This window comes from Coloeus monedula (assembly GCF_965178545.1).
Source record: "Coloeus monedula genome assembly, chromosome: 7".
NCBI classification, from domain to species: domain Eukaryota; kingdom Metazoa; phylum Chordata; class Aves; order Passeriformes; family Corvidae; genus Coloeus; species Coloeus monedula.
Genome location: NC_138787.1, coordinates 5,753,631 through 5,775,858, shown reverse-complemented (window position 1 = coordinate 5,775,858; position 22,228 = coordinate 5,753,631). Strand labels below are relative to the sequence as shown.

The window sequence follows — 22,228 nt, the reverse complement described above, 5'->3', positions numbered from 1 at the left end:
GGGATCTCCATCCTTGGGGTTGGAGGAAGAGTGACATCCAATGCAATTTCACAGGAGTACCAATGGTCCTGTCTTTTCACCCCACCTGCAGGGACCTCACTGTGGTACAGGGCAGAGGAAGGACTCTGGCTTCCCCTCACCCTCTCACACCCCCAGGCTGGGCAACCATAGGCATGGGGCTGTGTGGTGCTACCCATGGCAAAATGTCCCTTGGGGTCACAGTGGGCAGGCAGGACCAGAAGCCAAGATGCAGAACTACCTTGGGGACACTCTGAGCACTGCCCAGTAAGAGGTCATGAACCAACCTGCTCAGTGACCAACACAAGGCCAATTTTTAAACCATTGAGCATCTAGGGAGGTTCTGGTCATGGCAGATGAGGTGCAGTGTAGGCTGGCTATTAATGCTCAGCTGCCAGGCCCTGGCACCAAGATAGACAGAGCTGACCTTTTGTGGAATTGTGACAAGAAAGGGTCAAAAAAATAAAAAAAGCAAAATTAACATTGAAAATTAGGGGGAGGAAAAACTGGAAGCAAGATCCAGCAAGTGCTATTCAAGTACAAGAACATCTCTGGCTCAAAAATCCCAAGACATGGACTGTGAGAAGTTGGAAAAATGCATGGAAAAGGATTGCTTGAACTGGTTCACCACTTCTATTTACACTGGTCACCAGCAGCAGCAGCATCCAGAGCTCACCCCAGGTGCCTGCAGCATCCTCTGCTTGTCTGATGCACCTGCATTGCACACGGTCTTGGGGTGTATTCTCTTTATCAGAGAATGTGTTTCCAAATTTGGCCAAACCGGCACAACACTGAAGCAATGATGAGCATCCCATTCTTCACTTGGAGCCCACCACCAACATCAGGCATTGTGGGCACAGCACCCCCGAAAGCAGCACGAGCTCTGCATTTACACAGAGGGCCAATAGGCAGGTGGAGGAATATCAACAGAGTTGTAAGAGTTAAGTGTCTTCCCATAGTAACACCTCCTGCTCCCAAAGCAAAGGGGTTCATGAGGCGGGCAGGGGTTGTTTTACCAGTGAAGGTGTTTAGATGAACCATCACATCAGTGAGCAGTGATTACATGTACCCAGGACAGCTGTAAACGCATTCAGATTAAGCATATCCAAAACAGCTGTAAACACAGCCACATCCCCTCTGCCCAGAGCACCAACACTGCTTTCAGCCTGAAGCCACCAGCACAGCTCCAGGCCGTGGCACCAGGGATGTGGATGTGTTCATAAACCCATCAGGCCGTCTGGGCTTGCAGCCCTCGGAGCTGTGGGGGGCACTGATGCCCCCATGACCCTGTCCCACAGCAGGGCTCTCAGCAGCCCTCTTCCTCCCTGTCGAGCCTGCGGAAAGCAGGGGGCCAGGAGCAGCAACATCCCCGAGGGAAGCCACTCTTCTTGCCTCTCCCCTTTCATGGGTTGGCTTTTGTCCATCAATCCCTCAAACAGTACCTGCTAAAGCCGGACAAACCACACGTTAAATACAGATTAAGTATTCAGCTGAGAGGTTGGTCCATATCCCCAGGCTGGCTGAGCTGGAACAAAGGGGTGCCTTCGATGGGGTGATTATCTCTTCCTTCATCTCCTTCACTTGGGAGGATATCCTGGCATCATCTGCTTTTACTTGCTCAGGGCCTGACATTTGTTTCCTTTCTAGCACCTTCCGGTTTGGGACATTTCTTTGTCTAAGCTTCCTCTCCTACTTATGTTGCTGAAACCAAGTCCAGGGAGCATCAGGCAAACAGCGTGTCGCACAACACTGACAACATCCTCCACAGCAAACTGCATCCTATACACTCCTTGAGCAGACAGACCAGCAGCAAATCCCCTGGTCATGGCTTACTCAGTCTCAAAGAGAACCTGCACTGCATTAAAGCACAGAAATCCTCAATTTAGAAACTCTGACACTGGATCCAGACCCCACTCCTCACTTCCCTGGGGTAGCACCATCAGGGACAACTCCAGCTCCCCAGATGTTTGGGGATGACAAGGCACAAGGAGCAGATACAGGCACACCTGTATGGTGCATGTACAAATCACACTGAGTTCAAACAGGGTCACCAACACACCCCATCTGGCATGAAACACCAATCATTAAAGCAGAGAGAAACCCTTAGATAATATTTTATACATCCTACTTGGAATGAAGCAGTCTGAAAAATCTCAGAGCATCCAGATGCAAAGGTCTAAATCTTAAAAACGCTGCTGGCAAGGCACTGTGCTTTGTTTGCACTATTTAACAGCTTCCTCCTAAGGAAAATTGAACTGGTTAAGGAAAAAAAAGCCACCACAAAAATCCTTCTGCCCCTGTCAGCAGTGCCACTCCTGATGCCAATCCCAGTTTGGGTTGCCAGAGCACCCAGTGAGGCATCAGGACCAGACCGGAGAGAAACCACAGAGCCACACATCAGCTGCCTCTCCCAGAAAAAACTTCTGAACAGGATTAAATTGCTCATCAAACTAAAAACACAAAGTCAGGTTTAACGCCTCACACTGAAGCAACCATGGTTCAGAGCACAATCAGCCGATCCCGGATAATTACCTCATTGGGAAGAGTCAGCATGCAGGGCATGACTTTCCCTTGCAAGGAAATGGTGACTATGGAGATAAGGGTGATCCAATTAACCAGACTTTATGGGGATTTCAAAATGTTATGTGGCAATGCTCTTAAGCACTTAAAGAATACCCAAAAGCTCTTAAAGAAACTGAGCTGCCATGGGATAAGAGGTAGAGCCCTCCTGAGATTAGTAACTGGTGAGAGGTCAGGAATTGAAGAGCAGGAACACGACTGCATCTCTCAAGGGAAGGTCTGATGCATCCTACCTGAGTGCTCTGAAAAGGTCAGGACACAGCACTGTGACAGCACATCCATGCAGGATGGCCACCAAGGGCAGTGATGCCAACAGACAAAGGCAGAAAGGCCATGGTAAAAACCTGTGCTTCTGAGCAGGGACAAGTGGGGATGTGCTCTGAGGCAAAGGCTGGATCAGGGGATTCACCTCTGCCCCTCTCTCGTGCAACACCTCGATGAGAGGAGTTGCTGGTGCCAACCTCATCTGCTTCCAAAACTATCATGGAGCTCGAATTTGCATGCAGTTGTATTTCCTTGGGTTTCCTGAGGCTGCTCCTGCAATCCCAACCCAATCTTGGGTTGGTTTCAGAGGTAAAAAAAGGGCAAAGGAAACAGATACAAGTGTGGGAAATGTAAGGAGCAGCCAGGGAAGAGGGCATCTGGGGAGGGAAATAACCCCACACGGGGAAAGAGCTCGCTGCACATGCTGGCACATGCAAGAGTGGCAGAAGGTCAGAAGTGCCAAGTCTCTGCTCTGCCAGCCACATTCTGGGCCAGAAGGAGCAGGAGAGACTGGCGTTTCAACTGTCTGGAGCTCCCTGAGTGCTGGGTCAGCCACACTGCCCACAGTGGAACTGCTGAGGACTGTCACGATGGCTGGAGGGGTCTGTTGGCACCTGCAGCCATGTCCCTGGCAAGGTGCCCCAAGCAGACTCTCATGTGGGCTGGGGTGTGACTGGTGATGTGCGCGATTACAGTAGGGTGAGGAGTGTAGGTCTTTTTTGTGAGCTGGGAAACAACTCCTGACCCCCAGACAGCAAACCTACAGACACACCCCCAAATGACCCACAGAGGCTCAAAGCTCAGACTGACCAGTGGCTGTGGTGAGGATATGCATGGAAGGGAGTCAGTCCTGCTGTGCCCTAGGCAGGGAGCAGAGGAGAGGAACCACACTGCAGCAGAGACCCAATGCTCCCAATATTCCCACTGCTCCTCACCAGCTGCCACTGGCACCTTAAGGACAGTGTAAGAAGTGTAGCTGGAGTTGCACCAGACCATGGCATGACCCAGGGCCTGCTCTCAGCTGGTGGAGGGGAGAACCTGGGAGTCATCTCAAGGAGCCCATGGCAGCCCCCCCAGCCCCACTGCTCCCAGCCAGCACTTGGGACAAGCCATCTGGACCCCAGCAGCCACAAGGTTTCCCTAGTAGCCTTGGAGGCAGCCGGATCCACCCCAATACCCACAGCACCAGCATGCACCTCAGTGCTGGGGCTGACAGGGTTGGCAAAATCCATCCCACATGCTTAGCTTCAGGGGAACAAAGAAATGGGCAAATAAGGCAGCTCATGGCTTCAAACAGCATGTAAACAAAAGTGCTCTCTACCCGGCAAAAGTCATATTTTCCACAGGCGAAGGGGACTTACGTATGAGGTCTGTAAGGAAAACTTTCCAGGGCAGACAAGCCAGCAAGCGGAAGGAAAAAGGAGGTAGGCTACGTGCTCATGACCCAAGGGATTTCCTAGGGTTAGATGAAAGGCTGGGACAGGGTCTGTGTGACTCACTGCACCTTTCTGAACTGTGCTGCTGCCCTGATGCCAGCCCCGCTCCAGCAGGAACCAACCAATGGGCCATCACAGTTACCACAGAGAAACGTGGGAGTAGTAAGAGCAGGGATATTAAAAAATATTCCTGCACACCAGCAACACTACCCATGAGCTGCTGGGAAGGGAGAATCCCCTTCCACCCACTGCTCTGCGTGTAGCTGAAAATATCCACTGGTACCACCAGATGGACAGGATACCCTGGCTCCCACTTTCAGACACAGCTCTATGAACAGCCTTCAAAGGCAAAATCCCCAACAAGAAAGAGAACAGCTCAAAAAAGTAGCCCCAAATTTCTCCAGTCCCGAGTTGTGGTGTATTCACTGCTTACTCACTTCTTGCCAAGTCTGGAGCTGCCGGGTTGGGCCCCCACCCACCCCTCTGGCATAACTACTCCTTACAGCTTGGAAGCTATTTTTTTCCCACCCTGCTATCTAAAAAAGAAAAAAAAAAAAGGCGTGAAAGATTTTATCATCCTGAAAACATGCCAACTTCGAAGGCGACTCTGTGTCTCAGACGCCTGTTTCCTGGCAGATTTTAAGTCCTTTGCTCAACTGCTCAGATGGCGGGGGCAGGAGATGCCTGCAGCAGTAGGCTGTGAACTGGAGCTCTAAACACTCACATGTTTAACTGCTGCTAAATTCCTGGGGGACCAACAATTCTAAACATCGGGCTCAGAGCTACACACACACAGCCGAGTGTTGCCGCCGGCCCATCCGAGGTGAAGAAAAGGTGTGAATGCCTTGTACAGTGATGCTGTACATGCAGATCAAGGGCCACCAGCCTGGGTACAGGAGGTACTGAGGGGGGGTCACTGGTGCAACACCTCCACCTGGGGACACCTACCAGGCAGTAAAAAGGTGGGTCACCCTGCTCAACACCCCCTGTCACCCCTGGGTCAGTCACCCCTTCGCTTCCCAGATAATGATGCTTCAGCTCTGTTTGAAGGGGAAGAATGAGACCCAGCAAGCAGGCTGAACAAGGAAAAAGTGCTGGACAACTGCACTGTTGGCATCCAAATTCCCAGTGACCAGCTCTGGCTGTAGCCACCTAAAGGTGCTGGGAAATCCACATGCAGCCAGAGGGACAGGGACCCTACCTTGGTGCCACCCTGTAGAGAGCTACACACACAGAGCCCTTCATGACAGCGACGCTTTGGGGGGCTCCAACGTGCTTGGAACTGGTTTTGCAGAGGTATGTTCAAGTTTTGGCCAGGACCTAGGGATTATTCCATTCCACCTCACGTCATTACCAGGGTGGGGGGTACGGACTCTGGCTTGCAGTAGAAGAAAACCATAGCAGTATTGTCTGCCATCGTTCATTGTCTCAGGGTCTGTATGAGCATTTCTTCATGTGAATCACCCCCTCTTTTGTTATTAATATTGTTGCTGTTGCTGTTCCTTCTCTTATCTCATTGCTGTTTCCAGTTTTCCATCCTCCTTTGTACTTAGAATCATAGAGAGAATTATACAATGGTTTGGGTTGGAAAGAACCTTAAAGCTCATCCAGTTCCACCCCCCTGCCATGGGCAAGAACACTTTCCACTATCCCAGGTTGCTCCAAGCCCCATCCAAACTGGCCTTAAACACTTCCAGGGATGGGGCAGCCACAGCTTTTCTGGGCACCCTGTGCCAGGGTCTCACCACCCTCGCAGGGAACAATTTCTTCCCAATACCCCATCCAACCCTGCCCTCTGGCAGTGCAAAGCCATTCCCCCTTATCCTAGTCCTCCAGACCCTTGTCCACAGCCCCTCTCCAGCTCTCTTGAAGCCCCTATAGGCACTGGGGGTTGGGGGGGCTCAAAGTCTCCCCAGAGCTTTCTCTGGTCCAGGCTGAACAATCTCAATTTTTGGATGTCTTCACCTTTTTCATCTCCCACCTTCTCTCCCTCTCAGCACAAGGATGGCTGCACCTGGGGCTGGCCAGCCTGAGAGCAACAGCATGGAGGATGGGACACAGCCAGCATGTCTCCTTGGCCCCTGCCAGTACAAAGCTCCTGCCAGGCCCTGTTGGAAAAGGGGTGGCATTTCTCTAACAGGCAGAGTCAGCAACAGTGTCTGCACTGCCAGAGCCAAGAGGCACCAGACAAAGCCTTTATTCAACAGTGCCAGCCTAGAGAGAGAAGAGCAGCAGCATTACTACTGAGGCAAGACAGGTATGATCAAGGTGCCAGCCACCCCCACTATAGCTGGTTTCAGGCACTAACTTGGGTCAGTGTAACTGCAGCAGGCTGCTTTCCCAAGGTTAAGAAGCATCAGTAAACTTTTTTTATGGTTCAAAAGACAGCACTGGTATTTTTGGGTGTCAAATCAGGATCATCTCCAATCTGGCCCTGCCTTCAGCTGTCCCCCATGAAAATTCACTGGGGTTTTGTGAACATTGGTGTTTGGTAAAAGAAAGGCCTGCTCCAGAGGTTCCCAATCCCGAAAGTGACTGGCTGAAGTTCACAGCCTGCAGGCTGGACATGTTTTGGGATGCTTCCTACAGGGCAGGCCAAACAGGGAACACAGGCCAAAAGGGATGAGCATCACCGACAGGAAGCACGTGCTTCCAGGGCAGGAGGAAGGCAAGTCTGTGACTTAGACGTGATCTGCAGTCATTTCTCATTGCTTGTAGCAGTCTCCCGATTCACTGTACACATGGAAAGAACAATTATTTTAAGTCATTTTTCCAGAGAAGGAAATAAACTCTAATTTCAATTCCTATTTACGAAAACAAGAACCAGACAAACCCAGTGCTGTATGAAAGTATGTTTATTCCAAAGCTAAATTTCTCACAGAAAACAATGTCTATGAACAGCAGCATTGGTCATGACAAACTCCAAAAGCCTCCTGGGCTTGCGGGCTTGGGGTCCTGAACCATCCCAACAGAGCAAGCAAGAATCTCTTCTCAGAGTTGTTAGGAATGGGGGGGGGGGGGGGGGAAGGGGGGGCAGAAATGACAGAAAACAGATACATGGCTGTTGGCACAATTTCAGAAATCATGCCTGCTCACAAGAAGAGCAAATGTATCGAGACACTTTGCAGGGAGATTAATGCCTGCACAAGAATCTCACAGAACACCCTGCTCCATGCAGACTGCCTGTAAAGGAGCAGCTGCCCCTGTCAGGAGAGAGTTGCGTTATTCCTGCTGACAGAAACCAGGGCTGTTGGATTTAATCATCTGCTGAACTGCCTCCAAGGGCCGAAGTGGCTGGGAGGTCGTGCCAGGGATGTGCTCCTTCGCAGCCTGCACATGTCTGGGACCAGGTGAAGCTCTAAAGGGGTTCCCCTTCTTCCCCCTGCCTCAGCCTCTTGGAGAGGTGCTTGCTGATCGCCAGAAGGGGGTTGGCTCTGTACTGGGGATCGGTGACAGCCTCATGAAACCGAGCCACTTCCTCCTCTCTGAGGAAAGAAAAATAACACACCAGTTCTCCAAGTGCCTCATGTGAATGGAACTGAGCAGATAAGGACCAATTCACAAAGCAGCAGATTTCTGTTGAGACAGAGTGATCCTGGGTGTAAATCTCAGAGAAAGAGAGTGCAAGAATAAACCTAATTTAGCCAAGGGCAAAGCTCAAATTGCTGCCAGCTTCACAGGAGCCAGAGACTTTGATGTCATGCCACAGAGACACAATCGTTAGTGTCCAGCATCACTTGGGAAAGGTTTTTTTTAGAGCTTTTCCCTAGTAAACCAGAAACAAGAGACTGTGGATCTGGTGAATCACCAGGAATGAAAATGACTTCAGATTGCACCAGCACAAAATCAAATTCTCTTTAGAGAGCTCATCTACTGACTCTCTTTATTGCTGAACATTGAGCCTCAGTAATCCTACATGCAACACCAGCTGGACACTATGGGAAAAGCATGACAGAATTACCTCTGCATGCCTGGTCACAGCTGCTTCCTGGGAAAATGGCCTTGTCTTAAAAAGCAAGCAAGCAGGGAGGAACAAGAACAGAGCAGGAGTATAAAAGAAAACCTGTGAGTTTTCACATAGCCACATCCACTGCAGCATCCCCATCTCCCTCAAACTGCCAGGCTCTTCATAGCCTTGCCAGACACACTTAGTAGCACGCAGGTACTTCCCTCCCAAGCATGGCCCTTCCCTTCAATGCTCCTGCCAGAGGAACAGAGAGAGGAGCCAAACCTGAAGCTTGTGTTGGAGCAATAAGCTGAGGCTTAGGGAACCCCTCATCTGAACTAATACCTTGGGAAAGAAACCTCAAGACCTTCCTCCAAACTTTTTCCTTCCCAAGAAGCACAGACTTCCCAGACCACCAAAAAGTAAAGGCAGGAAGAACTGAGCAAGAAAGGCATCCCAGCACCAACACTGGTCTGTTTCTGACAGAGAAGGTTATTCATGGAGAGCAGTGGTGGAACTGTAGCCTGACTGCTCAGCCTCAGTTTGAAGCTGAATGGCTCAAAACTGACAGAAGTCCTGGAAACAAGAAAGCAAACACTGCCAGATCAGAGAGCCTAGTCCCAGGAGAGCTGTGCTGACGGAAAAGGAAGCTCTTGGTGGCAGTATAAACTATCCAACAGATTATACAGAGGAATAAGGAGTTGCCAGACTAAGTCCAGGAGTTACTTGGAAACATTTAAGTTCTGCATTTTTGTTGATATTCAAAAGCCACATGGACATGGGTCTTGAGCAACCAGTTCTAGGTGACCCTGCTTGAGCACAAGGGTTGGACCAGGTGATCCCCAGGGTTCCCTTCCAGTCTCAACCATTCCGTGAGGCTCTGCAGGGACTGGACACTGACAACTGGGTACTTACAGGAGCTGATGTTTCTGAGCTTGTTTCAACAGACAGAAGTCTGCTGGTTCTGCCTTTGCTTTTATGTGCCTGTGCAGAGAAGAAACAAAACAAATGATTGTTAGAGCATTAATTTAGCAATGGCTGTGTAGATGGAAATAATTCAGGGATTCTGCCTCTGCCTTCCCAGAAATTACAGGTAATTAATTGTCCTGCATGGAAATTGTCCTGAAAGGCAATTATTTCCATAGCCAGGCATTGCACAGAAATGCAAACTCCTTCCACCTGAGGCTGACAGAGCAGGAGGCATTACAGGAAAACCAGATTGCTCAGTGCCAGAACTGGTCATTAGCTGTCCACGCCCAGATCACTTTCTGCTTATCACTGACCTCCAGGTCAAACTGATCCTGTTGCTTAGAGAAAAGATTCCATCAAATCTCCCCTCCCCACCACACATGTCACCCCTGCACAGCTCACGTTCACTGCTGATGCCGCGGAGCTCCAGCTCCACAGCCATCCGTTACAGGGAGCACCAGGGATACTCAGCAAGAGGAGGGAGCTGCCAGCCCTGCTTTGGTTCCTGCAGTGCGATCACTGGGATATAACGTGCTGTAATGCAGGATGATGCACTCTGTGCAGAAGATGCGCAACAGCAGGTACAGATCTGCCATCTCTCTACACATTTCTTATTCCTGGGCAAAGTCCAAGGAGACCAGAGGTGTAACCCCATCCCATGTGGTGCCCGATGCCAAGCAGCAGCAGAGGTTTACCACAAAGCCAGCGCTGAGGCCCAGCAAGGGACATGCAGGAAGGGCAGAGATTGCTTTTGGGACTAGTGGTGCACAAGGGGAGTTGCTGGTAGAACTGGACGTTCTGTTCTTCAGGATTACACAGATACGAAAGTTAACAGGAGAAACACGTTAGGAAAAGGGTCTGCCTCCATGGGGTAGCTCCTCCCCAATCTGCCCTGATGCAGAGCCCCAGCACACAGGCCAAGGGGCAGAAAGAGGGCCTGCATCCCACCACCTCTCTGTTGGAGCAGGGATCAAGGAGGAATATTCTCATACTGGTGGGTGCTGGGGGCTATGGCCACCCCACCTGATCTGCCCCAAAGATCAGGAAACACAACAGTTTCTCACCTTCTCTTCAAGACAGCAGGATCTGGTCTCTTGTTACAGTGACCTCCTCTTCCTATTTCCCTCTCTGCCACGCTACCCTCCATCCTCTTATCTTGCCTTTTTCCCCCCCATTCTTCCTTTCTTCTTACTCCCCTTGCCTCACATTCCTTCATGTCACTCATCTCCATCACCCCTCTCTATTCAATCAGCTCCTGCTAATCTTCCTCTCCTCTCCCTCTCCTCATTTTTAACAGCTCAGCACAGGAACAGCTTCTGGTCCTAGTTTCCCTGGAATGCTCACAGAAGCTCAGGAAAATCCTTTCTCAAGCTGGATGGCAACCCTTGGTCACCACAGCAGGGCTTGCCAAACCTATGTGTGCCACCAAGTCGTCATGGCAGTCCCTTCAGAGGTGAGCAGCTCTGCAGAGGGTGACAAAGCCTAAAGGAAAGTTATTCTAGAGTACATTGCTGGATGGATTTCCCCCCAAAACCACCAGCACACTGCCTGTTTACTTGGACCCTTTTAGCAGCCCAGCTTCATTACACTTCATTGCCTTCGTTCATTATAAAACAGAATAAAAATCTCCCTGTAATGCGCTTTTACTCTGCAGGAGATCCAATTCCTGGAGAATCTAATCTTTTATTAATTCTGCTGACAAATCACCAGAGTATTACCCTTCCTTTCTGTAATGATTCAAATCCTATAAAAGCCTCCTCTGATTATTTCAAATACTTCTATACAGACATCCACGAAGCCAGAAGCCAGCAAGGGGAAGAAAAGCCTGTAGTTCCTCCACGCCAGTAGGAAAGGGGGGCTGGTTTTGGGTTAGCAGCTCAGAGGCAATGTAGGTGACATGAGCCCATGTCAAACTCCCACCTCCAGTGCACCAACTCGGGCTTCCAAAAGGAGAGACTTTTGGCAAAGGTTGGGGATAGGGGGAGAGGGAGCTGACAGTGCACAGGGAACAGCCAACTCAGCCATGCTCTTGGCCGAAATCACATTACAAGACAACAAGGATTCTGGCCAGAGCGCAAAGGGCTCTGCTCAAAGGGCTTGAACTGCCTCAGGAGAAAGCCTGGATGAAGGTCTGGAAGGATGAAATGTCAGGCTGCAACACCACAAGCCCAGGTTATCAGGTGAGGTCAGCAGCATTACAATGTGGACACCTACATGCCACTCCTGCAACTCCCAGGACATCTGGATGCTCCCAGCCTGTCTCATGCCAAGCCTCATCTGAGCAATATGGTTCCCCTCTTAGCTGTGGGTTCAGAAGACACATTCCATCCTTTTTTTCTTGGGTGAGGTGAAGCATGGAAAGGGTTAAAATAGAGTTGAGAATGAGACCCTGTTCTCCTGACCGCTGCCTGTAGCTACAAGCTGAGCCAAAGGACACTTCATCCCACAGGAAGCAGGGAAATACACAGCCCACCCCTAAACAGCACATACCTTTTGAGAGGCTTCCTGCCTCTGCCACTTGTGGTCAGGTCAGAGAGCTCAGGCAGGGCTTCCATCAAGGGCTGCATGTCTCCCACCACAGGTGTTGCTCTCCGCTTTGCTTCAGCTTTTTGCTTTTGCTTGGCCATCTTTACACTTTCTATTTCTGAGTCAGAAACAAGGGATTACTGGAAGAAGGGGAAACACGTGCAGGAGATAACCCTTGAGCTAGGCTGCTTTACCATTTACAGCAGGCCAGAAGTGATTTAAACCAGGGAAAAAATGAAGAAAATGAAGCTGGGCCATTCCCTCCATTGATGTGTTTGCTTGGAACTATATACATCCCTTCTGACATTGCAATGGGAAGTGAAATTCCCAGACTGATTTTGTCTCTTTCCATCCCTTACACTGTTCATTGCTCACAGAAAAACGGCACAGGGAGTCCTGGCACGGCAAAAACCACACTGACCTTGCATGGAATTGGGAAACAAGAGGGGAAGGGACAACCCAAATACAGTCAATTCCACATCTGGCCTTAAACAGGCACAGCCCCCTCTCTGCATTGCTGTTGGGACCAAACAACAGTCTCCTAGCACAGGCAGAAAAGATGGACTTAATTTCAGTTGTTTACTAAGTCTGGAGCGAGTCAAGGTTCCACCTTCATGACTCATTGTGGAGTGCAAGCAGTCAGATGCTGGATAAACTGGACTCTTGGAAAAGCACTGCCCCAAGTGGCAGATACAGATGGCTTTTCTCAGGACCAGGTTTCCCAGTCTCCCAGCAGCAGCTCTGACAAGGGTGTGGGCACAGAAAGCTCCACAGATGTTAGATCTGTCTCCTTTGTTGCCTTAGGAGGTTGGGCACTGAAAGCCACAGGCTTCTGCCTCAGTCCTTGAGGCTCCCCGGTGTAGCAGTAAGTCCCACAGCTGCTCACGCTTCTCAAAGCTAGCAGCTTCCAGGATGAGCACCAGCAGAACATGTCCTTTAGGACAGCCCACAAAAGCCCAGCACTGCTACAAGCCTCCAGTTGAACTCCAAGATGTCTTGACCTGACCCAAAAGTCCCTTGGACATCTGTAAGGATGAGCCTCAGTGCTGAGTTACAAATGCCTTGTGCGGACATGACAGTGTACCAGAAGCCGTGGGGCTCAGCTGCTGACACAGGGAGGCCAACAGCTCCCAAGGCAGCATGGCCACAGAAGCCCAAGTATTTTTGGCAGGAGCACAAAATCAGCCAGTCCCACTTACAGACCGCAATCCTGGTACTAATCCTGCTCTCACAGTCAAGGAAGCAGAGCTCAAATTCAGTGGCTGGCTCCTTTAATACCTTTGCCTTGCTTGTTCTCCAACTCAGCTGAATCAAAGAGCAACAGTTTTTCAGGAACTACAGTTCTGCTGTACATGGATGTTTCTGACAAATCAGGATTGGAAACACTTCTCACAGCAATCCCTGCCAAGAACACAGCTTTCTGTTCTGCATTACTTCTTTTTTTGGCCTGGCTTTATGAAGCTGAGTACTTCAGTGCTCATAAACAGTATGTGTTCAAAATTTTCAGACACCTGATTCTGCGCAAACATCCCAAATTCTTTTCCTATGAGGTCTTATTCGTCTGAGGAGCCATGCAATATATGTATTTTTAAATGTGCATACTTCTAATGTCTGAAGCATTACATAAGTTTTTTCCCCTCTCTAGTCTCTCCTAAGACTACTTATTGGAATGGAAGAAAGCTCCAAGTTTTGCATTTGCACTACTGGGCTGAACTTTGGTTCCCAGGATCTTGGCATCCAGTGTCACAAAAGCAGCCCTGGGCCAAGAAGAAACAACAAACTCAGATTTAGGAAAACAGAGATGTAGTAATAACTTCAGCAGTCCAAACTGGGTTCTCTTTTGGGGACAAAGAGTTCTTTCTCCACAAAGAACTGGCAGAGTTTTTAGGTACTTTTGTGCCTGTGAAGCACTTCTAACACCTAATATCTCTAAAGACAGAAAATTTGGCCTGCAGTTTACTGTCTTGGTGTTCTCCTCAAAGCAAAGCCTCTGCGTTTTACTCATATTCTCTCATCTTAGTAATTTCAGAGCCAAGAGAAAGAGAAAGAGGCCACAGCAGGGCCAGAATAGCACACATGATCTTGGGAAAGACTGATGCTACAAAGGCATCAGGAGGGCTGGATTAAGACAGTGTAGGATCCTGCTCCTGGGCTTTTCCAAAGTGGCTGACCTTGACTAGCATAGCCATCTGTGCTCTGTGTCCAAGAAAGATGTTAAGGCACTTGGAAGCTGTTGGCTGGTTGTTTGGGAGGAGGCTTCCTTCACACTCATGGGTATTAAATTCTTAGCTTTTTATCCAAGAAGAGCCAGACACACCTTCAGTGCAACTGGTGAAATCACAGGTTAATGAACTTGTGCTCAGAGCTCAGGCACAGGAAGCATTTGGTGTAGTAGAAAGCCACACCCCTCTGCCCCAAACACAGTCTGCGTCCAACTCTGTTGGGCAAGATGATGTTAGGAGAAAAGCCTGTCCCAAGAACAGCTTCAGGTGGCACAAGGAGTCCCTCTGCTACACTGGGTAGGACAGCATAGTCCCCTACTGTGCTAAGACACTCAAAGCAAAAATAGAGACACTTCCCACAGGAAAAAGAAGCATTTCTGCCTTGGGCTGGATTTGTTTAGCTCATATTTCACTGCCTCAAGAAAGGCCAGACTGTCTGGTAAGTGGGTTCACTGACCTGCAGCATATGGGAAAGAGCAGTAACACAACCAGCAGTGTCCAGAGTTCTCCCTTACTGAGAGGCAGGAGAGCCCCCTGCAGGCTCTCACCACAGAGGTTTGGGATTAGCTGGTGGCTGCATGGAGCTCAGCTCCAGCCTTGTCCTGCCATCCCCAGAGATTCTGGGTGAGGAGGAGCTCTACTAGACAGCTACTCACATCTGTACCAGAGCTTTAAAAGATAGAAAAATATCCTAAACTTACATGGGCACAGTGCCCTTCTGGATAAAGAAAGGGTTTAAGCAGTCATATATATTACACATGGTCAAAAATCAAAAGTAGAACTGGGGCAATAACTGAGTCTTGGTGCTGAACACCAAGAAGCAATGCCTGGAACTTTTACCCAGTGCTGGGGAGGGATGAAGGTTTCTGAGAAACATTCAGCCTCTCCCAGCACTGTCACCCAGCCCAGTCTAACTATGGTCTGTGATGCCATGTCACAGGAATACTCACTCTGCAGCCATCTTTCCTTCCTCAGCTTCATCTTCTCTTTTTTGGAAAGAACTGTTTTTTCTTCCAAACCTAGAAGAGAATAGACATGAGATGGAGCCTGGCTCCTGCACAACAGATTCTGTTCAACCCTTGATGCTTTTGAGCTTGCTGGCATGGCAGGCAGGCTGCAGGCAGATCCAGAGGGTACCCTGCACCCCAACTTTTAGCCAAACAAATCAAACCTGCCTTGCTGTGAGTTAAAAAACAAGCAACAAGTAAGTAGATCAGATCATTAGCACAGGATCACAGAATGGTTTGGATTGGAAAGGACCTCAAAGCTCATCCCATTGCAAACCCCCCGTGGGCAGGGACACCTTCTCCTAGACCAGCTTGTTTCAAGCACCAACCAACCTGGCACTGGACACTTCCAGGGATGAGGCAGCCACAGCTTCTCTGGGCAACCTGTGCCAGGGTCTCACCACTCTCACAAGGAAGAATTTCTGAAATATATCTAGGGCAGCCTTAAGGAGCAGCTGATCTCTAGCAGCTTGTAAAAAAGAGTAGTAGCTACTATTTACCAAATTCAGTATTTGGAAAACAGCTGTTGAGCACTGATATCCAATATAAAGTAAAATACCATCACAAATATTTTTACTGGAGATCTGTTGCAAGTGCTATAAAATTTTAAACAAAATTGATTTTAGTCAACTTTTCTCCTGAAATGTGCTGGAAATACCCAAATTCCAATACAGTAACAAGCTCCCCAAAGATCATGCCTTTCACTTAAGCTTATTCTTAAGTCTGGGGAAGAAAAAGTACCCCTTTCCCCCTCCCCCCCCCCAAAAAAAAAGAGAAGAAAGGAATTCAATACAATTATGAAAACAACTCACTAAGGATAACTTCTCTGAAGTTACAGATCTTTTAGGATGATTTAAACAAAAGCATCCTTTAGTAATTTCTTAACAACAGAACAAATCTGCTGGGGCTAAGGGGACCTTTCCATAAAACCAACAATCACTGCCACGTTTTGAGTTTCTAAGACAGGGAGAATGAAGCTGGAGCTTCCACAGCCTCGTTTCCCAGAAAAATAAATTCCTAAAAAGCACTTACTAAAACCATGTTTGTTGTGATACCAAAGCAGATGCTGAAACAACGAATTGCATGGTCCAATAACCAACTCTTATGCCCACCCCCGATCACCCCACATTTCTGTGGTTTCAGGGGAAAAAAGGATGACTTGTAGTCAATTATCACATAAGTATTATTATTATATTATGGAGTTATTATCACACTCCAGTGATCTCCAGAAGGCTGCCTGCATAGGACACCACAGCTGCTCCAGCCTGCCCAGATGCCCTGCATGCTCAGCCATGGCAGTGCTGGGAAGATCTGCCCCTCATCTGGAAACACATTCATGACTTCACCGGAAAAACAGCACCTGGCAGCATTTGTTAATGAGAAAAAAAAAAAAAAAAGGCCCAATTCAGCCAGCTGGCCAATTATACTAATAACAGCAATTCATGTTTGGTTGGTGTTTTCTTCCCCGGAACAGTAGTGGAATATCTAAGGAAACACAAAAGCTGCTTCCTTGGCAGGAACACAACCTTGCTGCTGGCTGGGGAAAATGGCAACAGATGACCAGAGGGTGCCTGGAGGAAAGGAGCTGCATATCCCTCCTCTGCCAGCAGCCAGTTCCTGCCCTTTTCCATCACCTGGCTCCCTAGACTCCAATTTCCATATCCTAGCCTGCCCCTCAGAAGGCTGTTCAGCTGCTGGAAGGAGCAAAGTTGTGTTTGGCAGCTTCCAGTTGTGATGCTGAGTGCCAAAACCACTGGAAACCCACTGAAGAACAGTGAAGGCAGAATTTAGCTGGTTACTTAATGGCACAGACTGTCCCCAAGATAGTCTTTTATTTTTATTTAGCTTGCAAGCATCTCTGAGATCAAGCCAAACCGCAGCTCCATTTTAATTATTTTCCTGTGAAATCAGAAGGGTTTGAATACCCCTCTCCAGCCCATTCCATGGGTAATTTAACAACACCTCCCTTTGAAACCCTCTGTGTGGAGGAAAGGTGAGCAAGCCCCATTACATGAGCTGAGGGTAATTTCCATACTGTAAAACTTGACAATTATTCGTTTTAGCGAGAACATGTATTTTCTTTCTTCCCTCTGATCTGTGCAGTACAAGACATCTCAGATATAAACAGATTTTAAAAAACCACAATAGCTTTTTGCCACCTACATCAAGTGTTTGGTATTACTCCTGGCAATCCTCAGGATCCTGCTTTTATGGCAGAGAAGCAGATTTTTGAGGATAGCTTCCTTAATTTCAGCAATCTTGAGGGGTTTTTTTTGGTAAAGGACACAGACTAAAAATAAAAATTGAATATATGTATCTATATATACACACGCTATATATATATATGACTACTTTCCATAAAGAACTCCTTAGACTAAATATATCTATAAATCCTACCTCAGAAATCCCTGTTTTATCCTTTCTAGGCATTCAGAAAGAAGCTGAACTGAGTTCAAGCTGTAACACTATAGGCTTCCCTGCCCCAAGATCTCACTATTTAAGTTTGGCTCCACAACCAAGAGGGTATGACAGTTCCAGGAAACTACATTACTTGGAGCATTCAGCCACGAGCAGAAATATTCAATAATGTGCAATGCCATGTGCAATGCCACATGGACAGAGGAGGGTCCTTCAGCACCAGGCATTTGCTCCCCCCTGCAAAGCTCCACCTTGGCTATAAGACATTAAGAAACAACATGTAACATTAATTATTATTTCCAGAACCCTCATGATCCATAACAGTAATGCTGTTGCTGCTCAAAACATAGTATTTTGGCAAACTGAAGTTAAATAACAACAGATGTGTTAATTTTAGCCTCAGTTGTGTAACAGCAAGAATGAGCATATGCCTACAGCTGTGGGACAAGTTCCTGAAGGAAGTCAGACTACATCCAAAAGCAGAATATTGTGTGTGGTTTGGGGTTGTTTTTTTAAATTACAAAGTGTCACTTGTAAATTGTGAGCTACTCTTGTCCAGTGAAAGAAAGAGCCTAGGAAATGTAAGGACCGTCTTCTGGGGCACACGCAACAGTGCTGTGACCTGGCAGCTGTCAGTGCACAACCCTGAAGGTGTTCTTATTCCTCTAGGAACAGAATTGAGGGACAACACGGGCCAGGCAAAATGCCAGTCAAGACGTCCTCTGGCAGAGAGGATGCTCCACAGGAGCCAGCCCAGCAGCTCCCTGCCCTCATCCCACCCACAGTTCCCAATCAGTGTCCAGCTCCACTGCTCCCAAAAGCACTGATGTAGAAAGGTCACTAGTGTGACCAAGGCTTGGAGGTGGCAAGGACAGAGGCAGGGGGTTGTATCCAAACTCTTTGTCCTCTTGCTGTTAGAGGAACCCCCAGGGACAGCTTCGTACCTGTATGTGGGAACAGAAAACACACATTTGGGTTTTGCCCAGTCCAAGCCCTGCCGCACTCTGAGCAGGGTTGGGAACCAGTGATGGAGGAAAAGGTACCAGCTGCTGCTGGGCTAGGGCAGGTTTCTCCATGAATACAGCATTTGCTTTTCATGATCTAAAACAAGCTACATCATTTTTGTTCACACTTAATAATTACACCAGCATGCAAGTGCTCCTCCTGCCCCAATGTAGAAGGCATTCTACAAAAAGTGGGATCTGTATTCTCAGCCCCTTCAGATCCCCTGGTTATTTAAAGCAAAGCCTACCTCCAAGCCTGGCTTCCCACTGGAAACCCAGAGCAGCAGTGCAGCTCGTGTCCTCACACCAAGGTCATGGCTCCATCAGGCCTGGTAAACATCCCCAGGCTCCAAGCAGCCCCAGCAAGGGCACAAGGCCTCCCAGAGCAGCAGAGCTCAGACTCAGCTCACAGAAGTGCACAAGTGATGTTCCATTTGAGGCGGGAGCACATCCCCTCAGGAGGTGACTGAGAAGTCACAATATGCACAGCAGGCTGTGAAAGGCAACTTCAGAGACAAAGTCTGTCCTTCCATACAGTGTCTTAAGCACTGCTGGCACACTCAGCCCCCACCACAAGGTAAAAGTACCTCCTTCTCCTCCTCTGCCCATGGCCTTTTCCATTTTAGGTCCTCATCCTTCCCACCTGCATGCTCTCAGCAGCCCTCCCCAGCACAGAGGCTGCCCTTGGAAGATTCAGTCACAGACAGGCACACAGACGATGCTGACAGCAGCCCAGTGTGTCACTGTTCCTAAAGCCACTTGTGCAGCTGAAGGTTATTTTTATAACCAAGGCTGAAAAGCCACAGGGAACCCAGATTTCTGAGCCAAGCATGCCACAAGGACTGCAGAATGCCTTGTCTAAGCCAAGAGCTTGGTATTGCTATTTCAGGCATAGTGAATCAAAGAAATCATAGAATGGTTTGGGCTAGAAGGGACCTTAAAGACTTAACTCATTCCAAACCCCTGCCGTGGGGAAAAGAAGAAAGAAAAAGAAAAAGACAAAGAAAGAAAAAAGAACAGATCTCAGTACTCCCTGACATGGAAAACTTCAAAGCTCACAAAACAAATGGAGAAAAGCTCACCCACCAACAGGTGCCCTGGGAAACACATGCCATGTCACGGACTTTCCAAGACCAGGTGTGATCTCCTTCAAGAAACAGAGTTTTCCAGCTTGGGGAGAATGAGTCTGCTTACAAGAAAACACATTTTAACACCCTCCCACCCCCCTCCACGTACCTGCAACAAGTGTGTATACATTTCTTCCAATGAAGGAGTTCTCCAAAAGTATCATAAATTACACAGTGCAAATATTCTTATTTGTCAAGGAATTGCATGGCAAAAAAGTTTACTTTTTCTTTGCTTTCTCTGGCATATATTTGCTCTCTGTGCAGCCCCATAAACAATTTAAATACCCGTGACCACAGTGAATTTAATTTTATGCCCAGCAGCTCTCAGCAAGTTCTGCTGCAGCTTCCAGCCTTACAAAAGGTCACCCAGCCACAAGAGCAGCAGAGGCTACAGCATCAGTGCACCATCCCTGGAAGCATTCAAAAGGTGTGTGGATGTGGCACTTGGGGGCATGGCTTAGGGGCATACCTGGCAGTGCAGGGGGAAGGGTGGGACTCAGAGAGCTTTTCTAACCTTAACAAGTCTATGATTGTATGAATGGCAAAGCCTTCTTGCAATCAAGCTGGTCCAAGGAGCTGTAGGTCTGCAGCAGCCTCAGATTTTCCACACTCAGCCAAGAAACCCGATCATTCCAACATCCTTCCCTAACACTGTGAGCAGAGAAACCCCACCAGTGGCTGCTGAGGGCAACTTTCATGGCCCCAGGCCCCTCAGAGAGGAGAGTCAACCATGCTTTCTTTGCTTCCACCACCCATGTATAAGCCCAAGAGTCACATCTCCAAGACAGTGGAGCTGAGGCCAAATTCTGCTTCAGGCAGCACCAGGGATGCCTGGACTCTCCCTCACCCAGAGGAAACAACACTGACTGGCTCAAGACATTCCTGAAGAAAAGACAGTGGTGAACTTGTACAGTGGCATTAAGCACTGCCATACAGTTAAAGCAGCTTCCTCTGCTGCAATTCAGACACAGGGGAAGATACAGGAATACATATATAATACAAGGATACAGTACACATATAATACAAGAATATATATTCAAATACAGGGCTACGCAAAGACCTCAAAATCAGACTCAGAGGAAAGCTCCCCTGGGAGCACGGGCAATCCTCACATCCAAAAGATCAGCCTTCCCAAAGGCTTAACTCAGCCCTAGCAGAAGTTTGGCAGCTAAGCAACATGTGACCCTCCTTTACACCCACTGTACCTGCTTACCCTGCTCCTGCTGGTCTGACAGCATCTCTAGTACCTCTGTCCCAATGCTGATCCTTTCCTTTGTCTGAGGAGACCTAGCAAGCCACTTGTCCTCCTTCTTCCAAACAGCACTCACACTAGTTTTGGGAAGCAGGACATAAATTTGGGGTATGAAGCACTCCTACACCAGCTGAAGAGCATCCTTCCAGAAAAGGCCCTGAGGCAACCAAGTTGAACATGTGCGAGCCATGTGCCCTTGCATCAACAGCAGCCAGTGATGCCCTGGAATGCTTTAGGAGTGCTGCCAGCAGGTCAAAGAAGGTGATCCTTCCTCAGTGTTCAGCACTGGTGAGGCCACCATCTGGCATGAAGAAGCCACTCCTGGGCTCCCCAGGACAAGGAAGATACACACTTGGGGGAGCTAATCCAGGTAAGAACCACTAAGATGATTAAGGAACTGGAGTATCTTTTACTTGAAGAGAGGCTGAGACAGCTGGAAAAGAGGTCTCAAAGGAAATCCTATCAATGCGCATAAGACCTGATGGAAAGGAGGAAGAGGAGGGAGACAGATTATTCCCAATGGTGCCCAGTGACAAGAGACAAGGAGCACGCACTGAACCACTTGTTTTTGGGATAATATTTATGATTTTTTAAACTGTCAGGAGGTTATGCAGCCTCCAGGTCTCCATCCATGGAGATATTCAAAACCTGACTAAACAACCTGCTTTTATCTGACCAAAGTGGACCACCAAAGTAGACTCCAGTGAGTCTGCAGCACAATTTGGACAGCTGGCAAGAGTTCTTTCACAAAGGATAAAAATTTTTATTTTAGCAACAGAGATACATGCACCAGAGTTATTTGTGCAGATGTTGCAGTTTCAATAAAAGGCAGTGAGAAGAACAGAACACCATTTCTACAAAAGCATGAACAGCAACAAATCTCTGGAATGAGATTTATTCTGAGACCAGGAGTAATTCATGTTTACCAAGGGGTAAATTTTCTCCTTAGGGCTTACTAAGGGACGCAGAATACTGAAACATTGCTATGCTTTTTGACAATGCCTTGCAGGCCTGCATTTGAAAGAGATTTCCCCCAAAATACCCTTTCCTTTCCTGCTAATAAGATTACCTTTGACTACACTGTCCTTCGAGAAGTTTTAAAAATCAGTAGTTCAGTATCTCTACAGTATTACACAGTGAAAGATCTAGATCTGAAATAGTTACACTACTGGATTTTATCTGGTGCTTCTAATTTATGCAAAAAGCAAGAATACATCAGTCTACCTTAATTTCCTTGCCTTTTAACTGCATATTAGCTAGTAGACAATTAAATTGGCATTCCCTACGGAAGTTTTCCATCTCCAGGCACTGGTTCCTATAACCCCTCTCGTACTGTTTTTTTCTTTTACCTATGCCTTCATATATGCTCTTTCAGCACCTTAGGGGAGGCAGCTCTGCTCAGCTGTACTTGTTATTACATTCCCAATGGATGGATTCAGTGGAGAAACTGCATTTTATC

At 48.1% G+C, this 22,228-nt stretch overlaps 1 protein-coding gene across 1 annotated transcript in view; it reads right to left on the bottom strand.

Annotated features, from left to right (window-relative positions):
- Window positions 1-7,242: 7,242 nt before the first annotated feature.
- SLX9 (SLX9 ribosome biogenesis factor) overlaps window positions 7,243-22,228 on the bottom strand; it is a 39,785-nt gene continuing 24,799 nt past the window's right edge. Inside the window, exons 3-6 of the mRNA XM_082284948.1 lie at window positions 14,912-14,980; window positions 11,704-11,857; window positions 9,160-9,228; window positions 7,243-7,783 (exon numbers count right to left, since the gene is read on the bottom strand). Coding sequence (XP_082141074.1) covers window positions 7,657-7,783; window positions 9,160-9,228; window positions 11,704-11,857; window positions 14,912-14,980 — 419 coding nt within the window. The 3' untranslated portion in view covers window positions 7,243-7,656. The remainder of the gene's footprint in view (window positions 7,784-9,159; window positions 9,229-11,703; window positions 11,858-14,911; window positions 14,981-22,228) is intronic.